At 34.6% G+C, this 21,222-nt stretch overlaps 1 protein-coding gene across 1 annotated transcript in view; it reads left to right on the top strand.

The window, feature by feature from the left end:
- LOC148947166 (uncharacterized) overlaps window positions 1-21,222 on the top strand; it is a 33,588-nt gene that overhangs the window by 11,846 nt on the left and 520 nt on the right. Inside the window, exons 4-7 of the mRNA XM_089096913.1 lie at window positions 839-916; window positions 5,582-5,727; window positions 7,739-7,919; window positions 17,162-17,324. Coding sequence (XP_088953039.1) covers window positions 839-916; window positions 5,582-5,727; window positions 7,739-7,919; window positions 17,162-17,324 — 568 coding nt within the window. The remainder of the gene's footprint in view (window positions 1-838; window positions 917-5,581; window positions 5,728-7,738; window positions 7,920-17,161; window positions 17,325-21,222) is intronic.

Below are 21,222 nucleotides of genomic sequence, written 5' to 3'. Positions count from 1 at the left end.
TGGCGCGTTTCGAAAGTTCATTAACTTCAGAAAATGTTTCTTTTTTGGAATAGATGCAGTGAAATTATTTGTCTGTAAGTGAGGATGATTCTGAGAAAGTTTATGACTTGAAACAATGTTAATCCATATAGTTTTATTATTTCCATTTTTTTATGTTAGCATTAAAGGAAATTTCGTCACTTGACTGAATGTCATCTTCTCTAGAAATCCTATCTGTGTCTGGTGGTGTGATACCTGTCTAGTACGCAGTTGGTCGTGGATTCCAGTTCAGAGGATGGATTTTCGTAACAAATTGTAACTTTTTAAGTCCACGTGCCATTTAGGATATCTCAATTTCCTACAGCAAACAAGCCCCAGATAAAAAAAAACAACAAGAAATCTTGATTCAGTTTAATATTTGCCGTTTAAGATCGTATTCAGTTGTCGCTATGTAGAATATAATGTCATTTAGTATTTCTGGTTATTGTTATGTCATATTGAAAAAAAAATTCATTATTGCTGTCATGGCCTAGCTCTGTCACAGCCTGGTGGCTTGGCACTAGCCTGGTTTGCAGAAAGTTGTTACTTGAGCCCCACTGCGAAATGGGAATCAAAGCCCAAAGTGAGCTAGGGGGATTTTTTAGTGTTCTATTGAGGGAACTCCATCTATCCTCCATATATGTAGGAATGGCTTAAAATTTTGTTTGTGCGATTTTTTTTTTGTATAAGAAACAGATCTTCAGTTCGACGCAGATCATTTCTTATTAACATTGAAGATGATATGTGGTCCCTTCTTTTATTTTAATTTAAAAAATCTGCTCTGTTGTCCTATGACTTTATTTATTTTATGATTTTTTAGGAAAACTCCAGGAATCTGAAAGCAGTGAAGGTACAACACAAGACACAGAAGAAATGGAAAAGAGTCACAAAAGCCCAAGTAAGATATTTTCACCATTTTATAGTAATGGTGCCTGACTGATTTAATAGAAAGGGTGTCTCAAAAAGAACGCTGGATTTAAATCTACTATAAATCGAATTTGTAGTAGTCAATTCGGACTTGTTCCAGTTAAAGATATGAATGGGGCCACAATTAGTGATAAGAAAAGAGTAAAGAGAGACGGGCAGAACATTTTGCGAATGTGCTAAACCGAGATACAGTTGCAGGAAAATAAAAAAGTTTGAGATACCTTGGATGTGAAGGAAGATTTTTTTTTGTTCAGGTGAAGTACCTAGCCATTTTAGAAAAACCTTAATTAAACCACTATATAAAAAAGGTGATAAGAGTGACTGTGGTAATTATCGGGGCTTTAGTCTGGTCTCTGTAGATAGCAAATTACTTAGTAATAATGATACTTTTCAGACTGAGCGATGCTGTAGACAAAGTTATAAAAGAAGAACAGTGCGGTTTTAGAAAAGGTATAGGATGTGTCGACCAAATTTTCACTCTTAAGTTAATAATTGAGAAGTGCCTGAGTTATCAAAGACCTTTGGTCCTCAGTTTTATAGATTATGAGCAAGTGTTCGATTCTCTTGATACAATAGCTTCAGCGAAGATCTTATCCTTGTATGGTATACCAGACAAATACATTAATGTCAATGGTGCTATATGCGAGAATAACACTGCTGCGTTAAGGTAGAAAATGAGGTTAGTAGCTGGTTTCGTACTAAATCAGGAGTTAAGCAGGTTTGCGTTCTATCCCCTGTTATATGGATAAAATTCTGATGGACTTTGTCTTAAGGAGTACAAGAAAGGCTATGAGAGACCACGGAATCAAATAGGGAGGAAAAAAACTCTTGGACTTAGATTATGCCGATGATGTACGCATCCTAGATGAAAGTGTAAGCAAAACGAATGAAAGTTTTGCGAGTTCAGGGTGCTAGAATAGGTTTGAAAATTAATGTTAAGAAGACTGACAGTGGTTAAATATGGCTCTGAAGCATGGGCGCTCCGAAAAATCACATGTTTCTCCCTGGTCTATTACACACCAAAGAACAACCTCAATAATTCAGTGTGGGTTCCAAAACTTAGGCGATTTACAAGAATTGTTTGATTTTCTTTACCTTTTTGAGTAGCAGCTTCTGAGCACACTAACGAAATGGCGGATATTTGCGGAAGTGACAAGTAAGAACAAAATAAATGTATCAAAGAAGCCGGTTTAGTTACATAAACACAAATACGTGAATATCTGATTGAAAGAAGCATAAGATATTTGCTGAAATTGATTATTCAAAACCCAAATTTTAATAGCAGTACTCCGAATTTCAATCATTAACATATTAATTAAGTTCAAGTGGAGGCAACATTAAACCTTTCAAACGTTGGTTGATAAGTGACCCAGGAAAGATACCTTTTTTTTTCGTTTGGTTATGGACTAATTGGACAAACGTCAGCTACGGCATGCTATTTTGTTTTGTTGTAGGCTTTACATTCATATGATATGGTCTCTTACTAGCGAATCCAAGCTAGGCACACTGGATACAGGGGTGCAGCTAGAGTTTCAAGTTTGGAGAAGGGATTTAAAGAACACGTCGACAAAATCGTCCAGTATGCCGACAAATGCGGACACACAAACTAAATTTCCAAGGTAGATTTTCGAAGGAGTTGACACGCGGCGGCGACACCTTGGAATTACCCACCTTGAAACACCCCCTCTCCGCTTACCTACGCCCCTCACTGGATATCTTGGTTTTAACTGATTGAATCTTTTACTCACGCAAGTAAACATTCATTAAACAAAAATATATGGTCTATTGTGTTCTTTCTAGTTGTTTTGGTAGAGGAGTTATATTCTTGAAGTCACTATAAATTTACAACATTTGCTGCACTGGGTGTGGATTGACAAGTATTGACATCATATATATATATATATATATATATATATATATATATATATATATATATATATATATATATATATATATATATATATATATATATATATATATATATATATATATATATATATATATATATATATATATATATATATATATATATATATATATATATATATATATATATATATATATATATATATATATATATATATATATGAAGTGTATTATTTAAAGTCTATTATTCAATTCAGAGTAGTTTACCACTTGGGAAAGATGAAAAATTAAGAAGGTGGCTAGGACTGGATGATCCTTACTTTTGCCCGATTTGTGGAGATATGGATAAGAGTATGGGTCATATGATGTGAGTGTGAAGAATTGAGTGAATTGAGAAAGGAAGCGTATGAAGAATTTAGGTTTGATGAAAGATAGCTGGCGAGTATAGTTAGTGCTGAGTATTTTGTAAATGGAAATTAGAACTGCTTTGGAGTGTGTAAAGAGAGAGGCTTTGAACAGATTCGAATGGGGGAGGAGTGTACGTCGCTGTGTTGATCTCAGGAGGCTTAGTGCTGCAGAGTTGTCAGTAGTGGTAGTAGTACTAGTATTTTTGTAAATGTTGCAAGGTTAGGACGATTTCTCAGGCTAGCAATGGAGTACAGAAATAGATTTTGTAATTTATGTCATGTTTTTGTTTGTGCAGTGTGAATTACTTATAATTAAATATTATATTTTGTATTGTCACGGCCCTAGTGCTTCGAGAGCATTAAAATTTTATTATTATCATTATTTTATCATAATTGTTCAAGCAGTTTCACCCACTTTTTATTCTTTTACTTTTAGCAATATTTCCAAGAAACGGAGGAATTTAATTTTAGTGTTTTTACTTTTTCTTGATAATAACTCGCATCTAAAAAATAACCTAAAGCAAAGGACACAGTTAGTTTATTTGTTTTTGATTTTTTTTTTTTTTTAATTTTGCTTTGTTTGTCCAGAGAAAGAAAAAAACTGCTTTTCCCAAAAAGCCTTGATACATATATGAAAATACGGTGTTATACTATTTACCATACAGGTTCGTATCCAGGATTTTTGTTCGGGTGGGGGGGTCACAAAGAAAGTAGAATACGTATCAACAATTTGTTTATAGGCCTATGCATTTACGTTGTCTTTTTTTTGGGGGGGGGGGGCTCAAACCCGCTGCCCCTGGGTACAGCTTTAATACCATGTTATATACACTGGTAAATAATTAAATGCCAGCTACGTATTATGAAGGAGACATGGTGGATATATTATGCCGGTGGGGGTGGTGTACCTGAAACGTTAAAAAGTTTATTTTTATACCCAAATTTTCTGAATAATTTAGCCCCAATTACGTTATAAGTAATGGAAATAGTTTAAAACATAATATTCTGCCTACCTTTAGAAAATATTGCTTTGAATCCATTAGAAGTTGATCTTTAACTGAAATCCACATTTTAAACTCCTCAATAGTTTGATGTATTCTTTATTTTTGCTAATGTTGTGGGTGACAATGCACTGTTGCAGTATTAGTGATTTTGGTAAAATTATAGATTAACTGAAAATTCTGAATCCAAATATAACATTTGGATTCAGAAATCCTGAATCCAAATATAACATTAAAATTACCTTATTGTGAAATTCTTAGGCTAGTGCCACATATTCTTGTGGGTTGCAGCGTTGAATCTTGAAAATAAGTAAAAAAAAAATAATTAGTTAAACTTGGCAACGCTTTTCGTCCGTAAAATTTCAAACAGTTCACACATTTGCAAATTTTTTTTCTATTTTGTTTTGTATGCATTGTTCAATTATTGTCTTGAGTAGTATGTTTTGCCATGACCCTGTGACCTTTTTTGCAGTAAATATGCATCTATCTGTGTTGATTCTCAAAGACATCTACACATTCAAAGGAAAATTGCACTTCTTCAGCTGTTCGGTGCTTTACGTTTTTACCGTAATCTTTGCCGATTTTCAACCACGTTTCTTTTTTGGGTATCCGCTACTACAAAAAAAATTCAAAACTACGTATGGCTGTATTTTCTGTTGGAAATGGTATTCCCAATTTATTCTATTTTTTAAGATATACATGGTTGTTTATATTTCCAATATGTTTATCTAACCAACTGAAAAAATCCTTACCTTAGACCTTAGGTCTTCCCGTGCCTCCAGAGTGACTTAGGGCATACAAGAAGAGTCACAGTCATCTCTCATCGTTGCCGCCGCCCAGACATCTTCCCATTCGGGTTGGATTAAGGCATCGAGATTTGTGGTTCATTTTTACTGGCCTTTGTACTAAAGAGTATGGGTAACTTATAAGAGGGGGAACTGACGCTAGTGTTGACAAAAAAAAACTATCAACGCCGTCTGGCGTTTGATACTTGCTATTTCTTCAGTGTAATACTAAGAATAACTAATTTAATTAGTGTAATTGATAAAATTAGGGTAATAACAAGGGCCTGATCTCAGTTTTGACAGAAAAATGATTACAGAGCTTGAACAAATTCTAAGGGTCGCGAAACGCTTCATTGTGTTGATGTTTTTTCTTTGTAGCCACTAGTGCGAGTTTCTTCTTTTATAACTTACCCATACTCTTTTCTTGATGCCTTAAGGAAAATTTTCCGAAGATCGATATTTTAATTTTCTCGTTTCGTACAGTATCAAATGCTATTTTTGCAATCTTTGGTTTTTGTTTTTATGTCATATTTAGTTTGTTCTAAGTATATTACTAACAATTGTTTATTTTAAACTTTAGTGAAAACAGCATCAAAATCATCACCAAAGCACACGCCTATACATCCAAAGAAGCGTGAGTTATCTCGCCTTGCATCTGAAGAAGCTTTAGCTTCCCACAACAAAGAAGAAAAGAAGAAAGAAAGAAGAAGTAGCGAAGATAAATATGTAAGGCTCCATTTGTTGGATTATGGTTTTTTGCTTATTATTAATTTTTGAATCGGCCGCATCCGAATTATTTCGCTATAGAGTGCTTTCATGAACTTCTATAGGTTTTCCCCTGCGTGGTTTATTGGTCAAGGGTGGAATATAGGGCGAGTCCATGGCAACCAATGAACTTCATTCTTGTTTAGCATCTGGATGTGACAGGTACGATATAAGGAGAGTGTATGCAAGTCTCTATTTATTCGATTATGGTTTTTTGCTTATTATTAAAGTAGGTTTTTATGAGAAGAATATAACTTTGTTTTTGGGTCAGTCTCGACCTAAGATCCTTGGGAGAGTGCGGTCAAGTAAGGCTATTAAACGTGGGACCTTTGAAAGGCTGAGGAAGATTTGTTAAATGTTTTCCAGAGGTGTTGCCTAAGAATAGTCTTAGGTGTTGACTGACCATATATCAAATAAGAAGCTATACGTAAAGTGTGGTTTGATTCCACTTTCTAGGACTATAGTGAAAGAAGGGATAAGATGGCTAAGCTACGTTTTACGGATGAAGGTTGGCATATTGCCAAATATTGTACTTTTTGGCAATTGTGCTTTTTGTGCTTCTGACAGGGATCAAACCAAAAGCAGGTTACTCTCGAAGTGGGTGGGGAGGGGTCATAAGAAAGGATGTAAAGGAAACTACTTCACACGATGGTGTAAAGAGTGAAGCTTTGAATACAATGAGATGGAGGTGGGGCGTGCGCAGCTGTGTTGGCCTCATGCGGCTTCGTGCTGCAGCAAGTTTTTGGTAGTCATATTAGTTTCCTCGAGTGCTGGCAGCCTAGTGTTATGACCATTTTGTAGTATAAAAAACAAATGAAGAAGATATGGAAATTTACAGTGCTTAAAAAAATAAATAGTGATTCTTTTGTTGCTGAACTAATCTTGTTACTTATTTAATTCCCACTAGTTGCAGTTTTCAACTTCCGACGCTCGGGAGTATCTGATGCATTGGCAGCAAAACAACTATATTCTATGCGTATATAACTTTCTATGTTGGCAACTCGCAGCCAGTGACTAATGTTCAGTTGTGAAAACAATCGTGTGACATTGTATAATGCGTATCCCAAAACCTAAAGCCAAACGAGTATATCTCAGTAGCTTTCCGTATTCTTGCAAGAGAGCATTTGATATTTTTTTTTTTTATTACTATTGTCCGACTGGTCACGTGGTTATGTGTTTGTTTGACATATGTCACGTGGTCATCGCAAGAAAATTTCTTTTGTATTGAAAATTAAGTTATACCGTATTTTCGTAAGGTAAGTATTTAACCCCACCCTATAATCTGCTTGTATATAGCCGTCTGCGTTTAGTGTTTTGGTCTTGTTTTAGTGTTTCGTTTAGTGTTTAGTGTTATAGCTGTCTTCGTCGGGGCATGCTGCGGAAACAATGACAGTAAAAAGATAGAAATATAATAGAAATAAATAAAAAATAGAAATATAATAGAAGTAAATAAAAAATAGAAATATAATAGAAATAAATAAAAAATAGAAATATAATAGAAATAAATAAAAAATAGAAATATAGTAGAAATAAACAAAAAATAGAAATAATAAATAAATTGAACAAATGAAATTCCAAAGCTTCAAATTTAAACTTGTCCAATTTTTGTATTTTAAGCATTTTCTTTATTGGTTTTATGCAAATTGAACCAAATAAATCCAATTTTTAAACAAGGAGATAGGTTTATATTTGAGATACAAACAAAAGATATGAAAAATTACTCTTAATTTTACCCAAGAATTATTTGAAGATAAAGTATTGCATTTTTTGTAACGGTTGATTACAGTTAACGGCTTTTATAAACAAGTTTTGTCTGATTAAAAAAAAATAACATTGCTGTTTTGTTGTTTGGTATCAAGTATACTTTTTTTTGATTTTTTTTTGTAAGTCACGAATAATTTAATCTACTGAAGTTATTCCAGTGGTCTTAGGTTGCGTATATATTTTAAAATATTCATATTTATTTTTTCAGGAGACGAGTTCTTATTCGTTCTCTGAAGCTCAAAAGAAAGGGAAGGAAGAAACAGGAAGAACAGAGAAGGGTGATAAAACAGAAGAAAAAAGAAAATCATCAAAGGAAGATGCCAAAAAGGAATCAAATAGCAAGTCTGATGACACAGGTGGAAAAAGTAGTTCGAGAAGGGACTCTAATCGTAAGTTTCCGAGGCAGATATGCTAGGGCGTAATTTGCTATGGGTCAGGTGGGACAACTGTCCCTCCCCCAGACCCCATTTCGCCCCCTCTCTCCAGCTGAAATATAGTTTCTTCAAAAATCTTTGTCAAAACTAAGATAAGCCTGCATAATTCCAAACATCCACAGAAACGGGTCAGTTTTCTTACTATATATTTGCCTTTATGGTACTATATGGCTCATTTTTCAGTTTTCACTGTCATTTTCACCTGATTTGGAAAAATTGGCTCCAACTTACCCCCCCCCCCCCCCCCCTGGATTTTTACGAAATTACGCCAATGCAGATATGAACGCTGCTGGAGGGGTAACCTTACTCCCTAACCCTCTCCCATATCCCGGAATTATGAGGCAAATTTTGCGTTTCCCATGTAAGATAATAATGTAAGGTAATTTATTCATAAAATAGCAAGTCTTATTAGATGACAATTTTGCGTTTTTTCCCGAAGCTCCCCCCCCACCCCAACAAAACATTTCAGTTTTCCTCTCATCAAATAGATGTCCTTGCCTAATTTCTAGTTTGTGACTTGTTGGTAATGCTATTCCTTTTGGTATAGTTCCTTTGTGTTATTCCTTTTTGGTTTTCAAAACCTAGTAGTCGTAGGTCTATTACAATTTTTTATCAGAGGATTCTCATTTCATTTCCAACCGGCCTTCTAAGCAAAATTGCTTTTCCTTTTTTTTAACGTAAACAAACACAAACCCAACGAACAAAATAAACGCTCGTTTGTTGTTCTGTTTTTATTTTATTTTTTATTTCTTGCTTTTTTTTGGTGCTAGGAATTGTCACATAGGGTGAAAGTTTCTGTCAAATCTTTGTTTGAAAAATGGTTCAGGTGGTAAACGTTTTTGAATTAGTGGAGGTTTTGATTTTGGCTCACCGTGCATGAATAATTAAAACAAAATTTGCCTATTAATTTTACTTTTGTTTGGTTAAATGGCTTTCTCGAAAGTTGTTTAATTTTACTTACGAACGTTTTTATTAGTAATAAATATACGTAGCTTAAGAATTAACTTACGTAACGAACTTCTATACTCATATATTTTTAATACGAATATTAGGGGGTTCGCCCCCTAGTCAATACCCCGCTCTTTACGCTAAAGGTCGAATTTTGTTACAATTCTTTAAAAATGACCCCTTAATCACAAAGTCCGTTAATTAGAATAAATAGCTCTTATGAAAGTACTAAAAAATCTTTGGCTTAAAGAGCGAGGTATTGACTAGGAGGCGAACCCAATCATATACGAAATAATTTCTGTTCGTTTTAAGTTTAAATGTTGCTCCTTACTTTCAGTTGAAAAACTTGTTTTTTTTTAAATTTAATTTCTGATCGTTTTTTAAATAATATTGGGAAATCCGGCGCCCCCTTCATAGCAATGTCCCTTCTCCCATGAAAATTTCCTCTATGGAAAGACCCTCCCACATAACCCCGACCCCCCCCCCACTACCAGAAAAAAATCCCCCTTTAAAACGTCTGTATAATTCCCAATAACCAATACTATGTGTAAACATTGGGTAAAGTTCATAACTTTCATTCCTCCCCCTGGTGACTTTGGGGGATTAAGTCATCCTAAAAGACATAGTTATTATATTTTCGTCCATGCTGAACAAAATGGCTATCTCAAAATTTTGATCGGGTGACTTTGGGAAAAAAATGAGCATGGGAGAGGGCCTAGTTGCCCTCCATTTTTTTGTCACTTAAAAAGGGCACTAGAAATTTTAATTTCCGTTTGAATGAGCCCTCCTGCGATACTCTAGGACCACTGAGTCGATACAATCACCCCTGGAAAAAAAAAAAAAAAAAAAAAACACGCATCCGTGATCTTTCTTCTGGCAAATAATACAAAATTCCACATTTTTGCATATAGGAGCTTAAAACCTCTACAGTAAGGTTCTCTGATATGCTGAATCTGATGGTGTGATTTTCATTAAGGTTCTATGGTGTTTAAGTGGTGTTTCCCCCTTTTATTAAAAATCAGACAAATTTTCTCAGGTGCGTAACTTTTGATGAGTAGGACTAAAGTTGATTCAACTTATATATTTGAAATCAGCATTAAAATCTGATTATTTTGATTTATCTATTGGTATCAAAATTCCATTTTTTAGAGTTTCGGTTACTATTGAGCCGGGTCGCTCCTTACTTACAGTTCGTTACCACGAACTGTTTGATTAAATATAATAAATAAATAAAAAAAACATTATAACGTAATAGGTAATAAAATAATAAGACAATTTTATTTAAATTGGTTTTAGCTTCGGTTTCAGACTCAAATAAGGCTTGCATCGGCGTAGTAAATCAAGCCTTTTACAAAGTAGGTTTTATAGCCAGAGCACGGGATCGGAAACCATAGCTGAAAACACTTATTGCTGATATTGCGGCAAAAACTTCAAAATTGTAAAAAAAAACAATAGTAAACACATGTGAACTGTAAACACCAGTAGCAGTTTTTCATTAAGTCATTAATCTCAGCAATTCATTAATAATATTTAACGGGCTTAAAATTATCTGAAGGATTTCCCACATCCTCCCCCTTACCTTTGAATTAAGTATTAAATACAAAATAATGCTATTAAAAACGAAAATTCACGGCCGAATTCCTCTAAAGGATATTTTATCCAAATATTCCGAAATTACATAATGGAGAACTTGTCGGAAAAAGTTACTATATTATTCATTGTCACTCAACACTTTCTGTTGACTATAAATAACTATACTTGTTTTAAAAAATTTAGCCTCCTTCTCGTCCGTAAGTGGTTTAAGATCTAGCCTATATGCTATTCAGTTCAATTTATTTTTTAGGACTTTAGTCTTGAGACCAAATTTTAGGACTTTAATAACTATACTTGTCCTAAAAAATTTGACCCATTTTTCTCCCACTATTTTCAGTTTCTCCAGGAGGGTTCTTTGGACCAATACATGGGAGGCTCACCTCCCTGTACCTCTCCCCCTTTTCACAGGCACGATTCCATATATTTTTCGTGCTATCTGCATATTTCTTTTTTAAATAGATGCCCCTCAACTAAAATTCACAAGTACGTGTCTAACCTCTATCATATTAATAATTAGACTTATCCTCCGACGCCTAGTGGTATAGGACAGCAACGGTTGACCTCCACCTCTGACAATTCTGAGCCAGATACAACTGCTCATTGAGGGATGATCGTATAGCTCTTGCCTCATCTTCAAGGGAACAACCAATTGTGATCAGCTGTCTATGGCTGCAGATACATTTGTTTTATAAACATTCGATTAAATCCCCCTTGGCTGACAATCAGAAAGGAAATACTTAAATTCCAGGAAATGGATCCAAAAATTACTGAATTAAAACAAAATTAAAATATAAAAAAAAAATTGTGCAAAGCTTATCACTTAAAAAGATTAATATTTTTTTAGTGTCTAATACAAGTACAATGACCATCTTAAAACAGTTTTTAAAGTAGGGTGGGAATCTGAGGATTCAAAATGGATGGCTCGTTACCATTTTCCAAAATTACTATTTTCCAAAAATACCAAATTCCAAAAATTACTAAAGTAAAATATGGCACTAGAAGAAGTGTTGAGCTATAGCAGCAATTTTTTCAGTCGAAATGAATAATCTGAGCAATCTTAATGAGTCACTTTTTTTATAATTTGTCGTTTTACATTTGTTTATTTAAGTTAGTTTTGTGACTTTTCTCAAGCTTTTGAAACAAGAACTGGCAATTTAGTTGAGACTGTTTGTTGACTAATTATGGGTTAAAATGAAAATTTTACTCTTCAAAAGGGATTAACGATCCTTGCATTCAAAGCCCAGGGATTGAAGGAAGAAATTGGCCGAGGAAAAACACAAGGAATAATGCACATAATCTAATTATCACATAATATCTGCACTACAATTGCGACTTTATTGCTAGGGTTAAGCTACTTGCCCAATAAAATAGAGACTCCTGGGTAGTAACAAATCACAGGTTAAACAGCGGTCATCAGGCGCACAAATTCAGAGAAAATGTAGTGGGGGCAGGGGAAAAGGGGAGAATGTATTTTTCAAAATCTACCGAGTAATTTTGTTTATTTTCTATTTTTTCAATTAGAATACAAAAAACGTATTTTTAAGTGAAAAAGGAAAGAGGTATTTTTCAAATTCTAGCGGGTGGGGCGATTGCCCACTTGCCCCCTTCAGTTACAAAAAATTAAACAAGAAAAACGGGTTTTAATTTCTATAAAGCAGTGAATACAAACACTTAATTAAACAAAAATACTCCGAATATTTCGGCCCCACATCCGGGAGCCTTTCTCAACGGAAAAAAAAAAATTGTTTCTTACATCAACATAAAAAACATAATAAATAAACAAAAGAAAAAATATAAATAAATAGGAACAGAAAACTCACATATTAAAAAATTATTTTCCCCCTCCAGTCTGTGCCCCTTTGTGGTAATTCTTGCTCTATGTCGCTTGAACTAAGATATGAGTGTAAAACTCATGGGAATAAAATTTTAGCTTCAAGAATGCCTGGAATGGCAGTAGTAACAGTCTCACTTTCTCTGTAAACATTACTTTATCCGTTTCCGTTAGTAAACGAATTATGAAATAAATGCCTCTCACCAAGGCAACGTCCAATCTATATATACTCCAGTTATATGTCCAGATTCACTTGACATCGTTGAATCTGATAGCCAATTCTGCGATGTCATCGTTAATGGAAAAGGACTCTTACATATTTTGGACATCGTAACGTTGATATTACGCGTTGATAAAGTATTCAAAACTAAGCATGGGCACTGTTCTGTTTTTTTTTTTTTTTTAAATAAACAGAAAATAAATAACAGGGTTTAAAAGAAACAGAACAGATAAGAAAACAACAGGAGACCTGTTTCTGTTCTGTTTTTTTGGTAAAAACAGAACACAGCTGTTTTCGTTCAAAAACAGCTGTTTTGACAGCTGTTTTTTTTTCAACGCTTAGACCTTTGTAAGTGATATTTTTGTTTTATTATGATAAAGTTAATAATATAATCATTCATTTGATTCTTAGAACTTATCATCAGTCAAAAACATGCGCTTTTCCAGCGTCTTTGACATTGTGCGGACCAAAAAGAAAAAAAATCTGTTATCTTTCTTCTTGCAAAGAAAAACAAATTCGACATTTTTGTAGAGAGAAGCTTACAACATCTGCAGTACGGTTTTCTGAAATGCTAAAGCTAATGGTGGGATTTTTGTTAAGATCGCTTGAGTTTTTGAAGTATTTCCGCCTTTTAAAAAAATCAGGCAATTTTTCTAGGCTCGTAATTTTTATAGGTAGCATTAAACTTAATAAATTTTATATATTTAGAATGAGCATAAATATCAATATTCCTTTTTTCTAGTTTCGGCTATTGCTTCTTATTGCTTCCTATTACTCCTTTTTCTATTAGTCCTAATTGCTCCTTATGTATAGTTTGCTACCACGAACTGTTTGATAAAAACTACAAAAAATGTCACGGATATTTCTCTACTTCACATATGATAAAGCAATGTTAAGTGAAAAATACAAACAGGAATTAATTTGAAATAACGCTAAAAGGAACTGTTTGAAAGAAAAGTAAAGGGTAATGCAAAGTTGCAATGAGAACAAAACAATTACAACTCAAAACGAGGAAAAACTACTATGAATGAATAAATTACAGCTAGAACTAAATGCTCAAATGAAACGAAGGTAATTAGTATTAAACCTAAAGGTACTTTATTAGTCGCCGGGCAACACGCGAGAAGTGAAGTTTGGTTAATGCTAATGAAATGAAACAAAGTATGATAAAAATATAATAGTTTAGAAACAAAATTGGGCTATATATTTCCACATTAGGGGAGTGGGGGTAAAGCATAGCGGTACTTGTTAAGAATCCAGAAAATACGCGAGAAGTGAAGTTTGGTTAATGCTAATGAAATTAAACAAAGTATGATAAAAATATAATAGTTTAGAAACAAATTTGGGCTATATATTTTCACATTAGGGGAGTGGGGGTAAAGTATAGTGGTACTTGTTAAGAATCCAGAAAATATGCGAGAAGTAATGTTTTGTTAATGCTAATGAAATAAAACAAAATAGGATGAAAATATAATAGTTTAGAAACAAATTTGGGCTATAATAATGCATTGCCAATATTATAGTGTCTTATTTAAGAACTACTTCTTATACTGTTTATCTATATTTTACATAATAATACTTACCTATGTTTTATTTATCTATGCAATTATATTATATCTGATCCCGACTTCTTTCTTTGTCTATGTATAATTTATAACTAAACAACAACCTAATACTTTTCAATCAAAGTGCTTGCTTCCCCAAATCCCAATTCCAATCATCGCGTATGAATGAATGCTAGTATAACCAGGGCTTCCACTCTCGAATCTTAAAATTCGGGGACAAGCCTTAAAAAACTCGGACAGTTTTCGGGGACAAGTCTTCAAGATTCGGTCAATTTTCGGGAGAAAACGAAATGGAATTTCGGTGCGAAAATTCGGGAGCCAAAATTGATTTTAGCTTCGGTTTCAGGCTTAAGCAGGGCTTGGATCCGTGTAGTAAATCAAGCCTTTTACAGAGTTGTTTTATAGCCAGAGCATGGGATCGGAAACCATAGCTGAAAAAACTTTTTGCTGATATTGCGGCAAAAATTACAAAATTGAAAAAAAAAAAAAAAAAAAAAAAAAAAAAAAAAGTTAAAACATGTGAACTGTAAATACCAGTAGCAGTTTTTCATTAAGTCATTAATCTCAGCAATTCATTATTAATATTTAAAAACAAATATTGTTTGCGGTTTCTTGATATGTAAATGAAATAGACAAAATTCAACCTATAAGTATGGGGCAACATTAAAACTTAAAACAAACAAGAACTAAATTAAACAAGTAAATTTAACCTTAAATTAAAAGGGAATTTTGACTACAATTGACACATTATTGGTTTTTCATGCTGATTCTAAGGTTTTAGGTGTTTACCCCCCGGAAAATCCCCCCGTTGGAAAAACCGGAAAGTACCCCTCCCCCTCACAAAATACCCCCGCAGAAAATACTCTCCCGCTGAAAATACCCCTTCGACACATACATTTTTTTCATTGTTTGTTTCTACTATGCTTTCCTTTCTTTTGGTGACCTCATAATTACTATATAGTCACCGATCAACCCCCCACCCCTCCCACCAACCCTTCGGCCATCCATGCTTCGAATATAGTACTTATTGCAGTCTCATTTTTATATCAGCCCATCTAATTCCTGGACATGATAGATATAGGCTACAAATAAATACAAGTAACTTATTCTTTTTTTTCACACTAACATTATTTGGCATTATTAACCAACAGCTCGTTTCAAATAAGCCCGAAAATAATATAAAACTTGACAAGAAGACAATATGTGTCTAAAAACCAAATTTGTACTTTAAGCTGTAATGGAAATTTTCTTATGAATGATATTTTTGGGTCATTCCGTTTAAATCCCGTATTCCCCGACCTTGTGCATAGTCTATAGCTAAATTTTGCCTTATTATGAGGGGGAGGGGGTGGTGCATTTCTTAGGGTAAGAATATGGTATTTAGGGACAGTTCTCCCGATAAAATAAATTACACCACAATTTATTTAAATTGTTTTGTTTTTATCTCAAAATTAGCCTTCATACAGGGTTACTAAAATGGTTCAAGCATTAGAAGTTGTAAAGATAGGCCTAGATATTTAAACAAGTTTACTTGGCTATCCCGAATTTGAGCAGAACATATTTTCAGTAAAATTTCCTTCGCCTAACTAACAGCTTTGCAAGACTGTAAAAAGATCCTAAAACTGCAGTTTGAAATATTACGACCTCTGAAAATATTACGCGGGTGAAGGGACCAGAATAATAATTGTGAGGGAAGTACTGACAAATACAATTCTTAGATAAAAAAGAAAAGAACTTAAATTTTGCACACCAAATGAAAGACAAAATTTAAATGGTAAGAATTCCTGACAAAAAGATCAATTCCTTCAATATATTATGCCTTCAATCATTAAGTATTATAACATTAATCCAATATGTCCAAAACCGAAAGTAGCAAAAAAAAACAAAATTTAAACTTATGATTCAACTTTCAAAACAATTCTCCCTCTTTAGAAGTTCAATTTTCAAACCCAAAATCAAACCGAGAGTTCAACAGTCTTAAGTGATATTATTGTCTAATTTTGTCAAGATTGTCATAACCACGAATGGCTTAAACGCAAAAACCTTATTAGCATTTGGAATACTGCATTTGAAATGGTTTAATATAAATGCAGTAAAATGTTAGTTTTGTGAAAAGATGAAGAACCGTCTATACTTAAATTGTATCGATCTGGTTCTTATGCAAAGTAACACAGGAGATGAAAATTAACGAGCAAGAGAGTAGTAAAAAACTATGGTATGTAAAGTAATGTTTGCTAGGGATAGTCACTAGGGGTGACACCGTGATTGGTTGATTTTCGTGGAAATTTCGGGGATTCAGGGAACCACATTTTTTTTCGGGGAGACACATAGATTTTCGAGAAAATCCCCGAAAATTCGGGGATAGTGGAAGCCCTGAGTATAACCGGAAAAAGTGGTTTTTCACTGGGAAATATCGCGGGCTAATGCTAATGAGCTACTTTTTTGAAATTGGGTGAAATCTCGGAACATCTCGTATCGCGAAAAAAAAAAATCAGGAACAGAAGGAAAACAGATGAAAAAACAGAAACAGGACAAAATAGCTAATAAAAAAACAGAGACAGAACAAAACAGGTAATCTGTTTCCGTTCTGTTTCTATTTTTTGTATAAACAGAACAGAAACAGGTACATTAAAAATAGAACAGAAACAGAAAACAGAAACAGTGCCCATGCTTATTTAAATCTCGCCAAATCAATGGATAAGAACCCCTGTATTTTTTAAACCAGTTAGCGAGCATATTCCCTCATCAAAGGAATAGGTCACAAAGGGATAGTAAGGGATATTATGAAAAAGTAACCAAACAACCTTTAATGGTTTTGCTATTAACTTCTGAACCCAAGGATCTTAGCAGTTCGTCTTTTTTTCTCATTTTTCTGTGTTTGAAAGTCTCTAAGTTAACTTTTATCAGCAAGTTTACTTCAAACGATTGGAGAGTTCATTATTAAAATTGAAACTATGCCATTTATTTATTTATTTTTCAATTAGACATTTTGGACTAGTTACTTATAATTAATCATTGATGTTACATTTTCTTTGTCTAGAAGCCAAAGAAGATAAAGAATCGAAATCACCTGAAAAAGCACAGAGGAAGTCCGACAATGTCAGAAGCGCAGACATATCAGAAAAAGATGAAGGTATTTATCGCTGTGAAAAAGGAGAAAAGAGTCGCGAAAGCAGAGAAGGGCCATTGAAAAACGATTGCCTGTACGATATAGTTTTATAAGCATAATCGTTAGCCAATTGTGTTTCTGGTAATAGGTTACATTTTATCAGTAAATCCATACACAATTTTTAATTACAAAATAAATGAAACAAATAAACAAGTGTAAATGATGCCCATACAAAGATTATAAGCAAGTAAATGCTGAACATATAGACAATAAATAAATAAAAACAAATAAACAAAGAAATAATAAGTAGTATTAATACTAATACGAATACAAAAAAGCAACTACTGCTAATAACTCACTGCAGCACCAAGCCGTCTGAGGCCAACACAGCTACGTACGCTCCTCCTCTATCCCAATCTATTCAAATCCTTTACACTACACCCTCCCAAGAAGTTCCCATTTTCTTGTGACATCCTTCCACTCCATTCGAGGATGATCTGCTTTTCATTTGGCTCTAGACGGCTGGCCGACAAAGACGATCTTTGGCAATCTGTCATCTTTTATCTGCAGGACGTGTCCTAGCCATCTCATCCTATCTCTCATTATGGTCCTAGAAAGCGGGATTGAACCATATTTTCGTACAGGCTGCTGTTTGAGATACGGTCAGTCGGGAACCCAAAATAATCCGTTGGTATTTTCTCTGGAAAACATCTAGCCAATCCTCCTCCGTTTATTGGAGCACCCACGTTTCAGTGCCATGCTTGACCACTGTCATCACTATAGCTTACAATATTCTAATCTTGGTTGGCAAATTTATCTTCCTATTCTTCCAAACTTTTCTCAACTATGGAAAAACACCCTGGGCTTCGGTTGATCTACTTCTAACATCTTCACTGCACACACCGCCTTTACTATTAATACTACCAAGGTAAGAGAAGCTATTGACTTGTTTGATTTTCTCATTACCCGACATTTAGTCTTTTTGGTTTAGTCTTTAGTCTTTTAGAGGTTTAGTCTTTTTGAGGTTAATTTTCAAACCTATTCTTGAACCCTGAACTCTCAAAACTTCTAAAACCTCATCCATTTTGCAAATATTTTCATCTAATCATCAGCATAATCTTAGTTTTGAAGAGTTTTATGTCTCCATTTGATTCCATGTTCTCTCATTGCTTTTGCTGCGCTCTTTAGAACAAAGTCAATCAAAATGATCCATATAAACGTGATAGAGCGCAACCCGGTTTATGTCCTTATTTAATACAAAACCAGCTACTAACCTCATTTCCTACCTTAACCGCAGTAATTTTATTCTCGTACATAGCAATAATCACTTTAATGTATTTATCTGATACAGGCTAAATAAAACAAATAGACGCTGAAAAAATAAATACTAAGCAATAATACTGAGTTAAAAAGTGGATGACAATCCGATGATTCTTTAGTATTTAATCAAACGCAAATAGCTAGCCAGTGAAATGGAATCGGAAGAAAAGATTTGAATGCCTCTCCATACCATAGTCTCTAATGTCCGCTAAAAGGGTATAGTTTTCACCTTTATAGACAAAGTTTAAACATCCGACATCATTATCAAACTTCAAATATCCCCCCTCCCCGCAATGCTTTCACCTCCATGTCCCATGGGAGCTTGAGTTTTGGCTCTAGTGCTGGTGTCGCAAATCCTTTGCTTGGGTGAGGGTAAGTGGTGTGACTGCAAGCTCAGCTGCTGTGAGTCTGAGGAGCTTACGGTTAAGAAATTTCCCCGAAACATCTGAGTTTGAGATGGAAGGTGAGGTGGAAAATGCCTGGTTCTACTTGAAGTAAAAGTAAGTGTACTGAGGAAGATTAGTCAAGTAGCTTCGTGGCTCTACTAATGTTATTGCTGATCCAGCTTTTACTTTTCTTTTTTCTCTTCCTTTTTTTCCCTCAGATTATTTAAGAAGCTTCTGTTCAAGTCCAGCTTTTTGACATCTATCCGCGCAGTTAATATCGGGGTATTGCTCAGCGTAGCAACAACATATTAAGAAGCATAGGAATTTGCAGGGGTACAATGTAGTTCGCTCCGTAACCCATTTATGGTTTTAAATGGGTCAACCTTTTAATATCTGTTCACCGGACCTCGGATCAACAAAGCTGAAGCACCAGAACTTGTCTTGTTGGTTCTGACTGGGTGCTGATGCGCTGGTAACGCGGGGGCTGATAACTGCGTCCGCATTATCTGATGGAGGCTGGTGCCGCCAGGTACCGAGTCCGGACACTTTTGGAAGTTGCTACTACCTTTGTTTACTTATACGGCCAGTGGCTGGTCCTTACCTTATGAAATAATGGTGTTTTTGATGGTCATCGACCCATAGAGCTGAGAGCTTTCACGTCAACAACCCATAGAGCTGACAATCAGTAATTTTTACGGTTAGTGGCAAGGCCGTATCCAGGAGGGGGGAGGATTAGGAGGTTTGGACGGTCCTCTAACTCAGTGGTATATCGCTAACTTAACTGAACTAACCACTAACTCAGTGTCGTGTCATCAAGCTGCCACGGATTTTGCGAAAGCAGAGAGCCAAATGCTTAGTAAAGAGGATTGTTTAATGATATCCGTTGGCTATTGTTTATTCCCATGGGTATTCGATCAATTAAATTTAATGATCAGGTAGTTAAATTACCAGCCCCCCCCCCCCCATAGTCAAATTATCAGATATAACAGAAATAAAAAACAAATAAAGTAAACCGAGAGATTCCTAATTATATATTATGGTCAAGTGTAGTGGCGTCCTTTCGGGAGGGATAAGGAGGGCGGTCCCCCCGCCAGTAATTTGGAGAAAAATTACTATATAGCCCATGCCCCTTGACTCTCCGGATGGAGACCGTGTTATTGAAACATACTAATTCATTCCCTAGCATTTTGGCACTGTTTTCTGATATTTTTTTTTAATGTTATGGAATTGTATTATGATGTCACAGACACTGCCACCTTACGTGCAGCCGATCAAGGAAAATTTTCCTTATCATGGAAACAAAATAACTTTCATTTCCCCTTAACATTTTTATTTTTCAGAGGGTCTCAATCAAAGCCAAAATTAATAGAAAAAAAAATAAACTGTGACCTCAAAAGTTCATATTTGGCTTAAATTGCAAAAATAACCTCTCACTGTGGAACAAAAGCCATTTAAAGTAATTTTAAGTGCCAGGCCTGTCCAGAATTTGTTTTGTTAGTTTTTGAGTTAAGATGTGTATTTTACCTTGGTAAAAATGTTATTTTTCCCATTTAATTAAAAAAATGGTGTTTCATAAGCATACGTGCATACGTGGACGTATGATTTGGGTCGTCAAGGCGGTTTAAGCCTGTGGCAAGGCTATTAGGGTAGCTTATAGTCTTAGTCTAGTTAAGTCTAGCATAAAGACGGGTGAGCCTTAAAGTTTGTTTCTTTGCTCTTTCAATTATATTTTTTCCTAATATGAACACTATGCCAATATATGAAGGTGCCATCAAATTGCGAGTATTTAGTAGTGTCTAAGTTTAGTGGTTTATATATATTTTACTGGCTGCGTATTTCTTGTAGCATATTAGATCCTACGTTTCATTAATGTGACAAACCATCCAACAACATTATTTACACATCCCCCCCCCCAAAAAAAAACACAAATTGAAAAAGGTATATTATTATTGACATCCGAAATTTTAGGAATGAACTTATTCTAAATGCTTGCCAATTAAACGAGGTGATTCATACTAGGTGCATGGTGAGAGGTGTGGGTTGGAAGGGGGAAGCTTTGGAAGGGGGTCCGACTTGGATTCCGTTTAATATTTTGCAACATTTTCTTACGTTTACACATATCGGCCGGCCGCAACGAGGGTGAAAAATTTAATTTCCCGCTTTGGAGGACTTTGGGTCTATGCGATTTTATTTACATTTATACAAATTTCCCGAGCACAAAAGAAGAAAAAAAAATTCTAGCCTTGAAAAAAATATTAAATAAGTTTAGCAATAGTTTTCAGGGAT

Source organism: Artemia sp. Qi Xiang Cuo, chromosome 11, assembly GCF_049724085.1.
Source record: "Artemia sp. Qi Xiang Cuo chromosome 11, ASM4972408v1, whole genome shotgun sequence".
NCBI classification, from domain to species: domain Eukaryota; kingdom Metazoa; phylum Arthropoda; class Branchiopoda; order Anostraca; family Artemiidae; genus Artemia; species Artemia sp. Qi Xiang Cuo.
The sequence above is the reverse complement of the archived record's forward strand: the minus strand, read 5'-3'. Positions and strand labels throughout refer to the sequence as shown.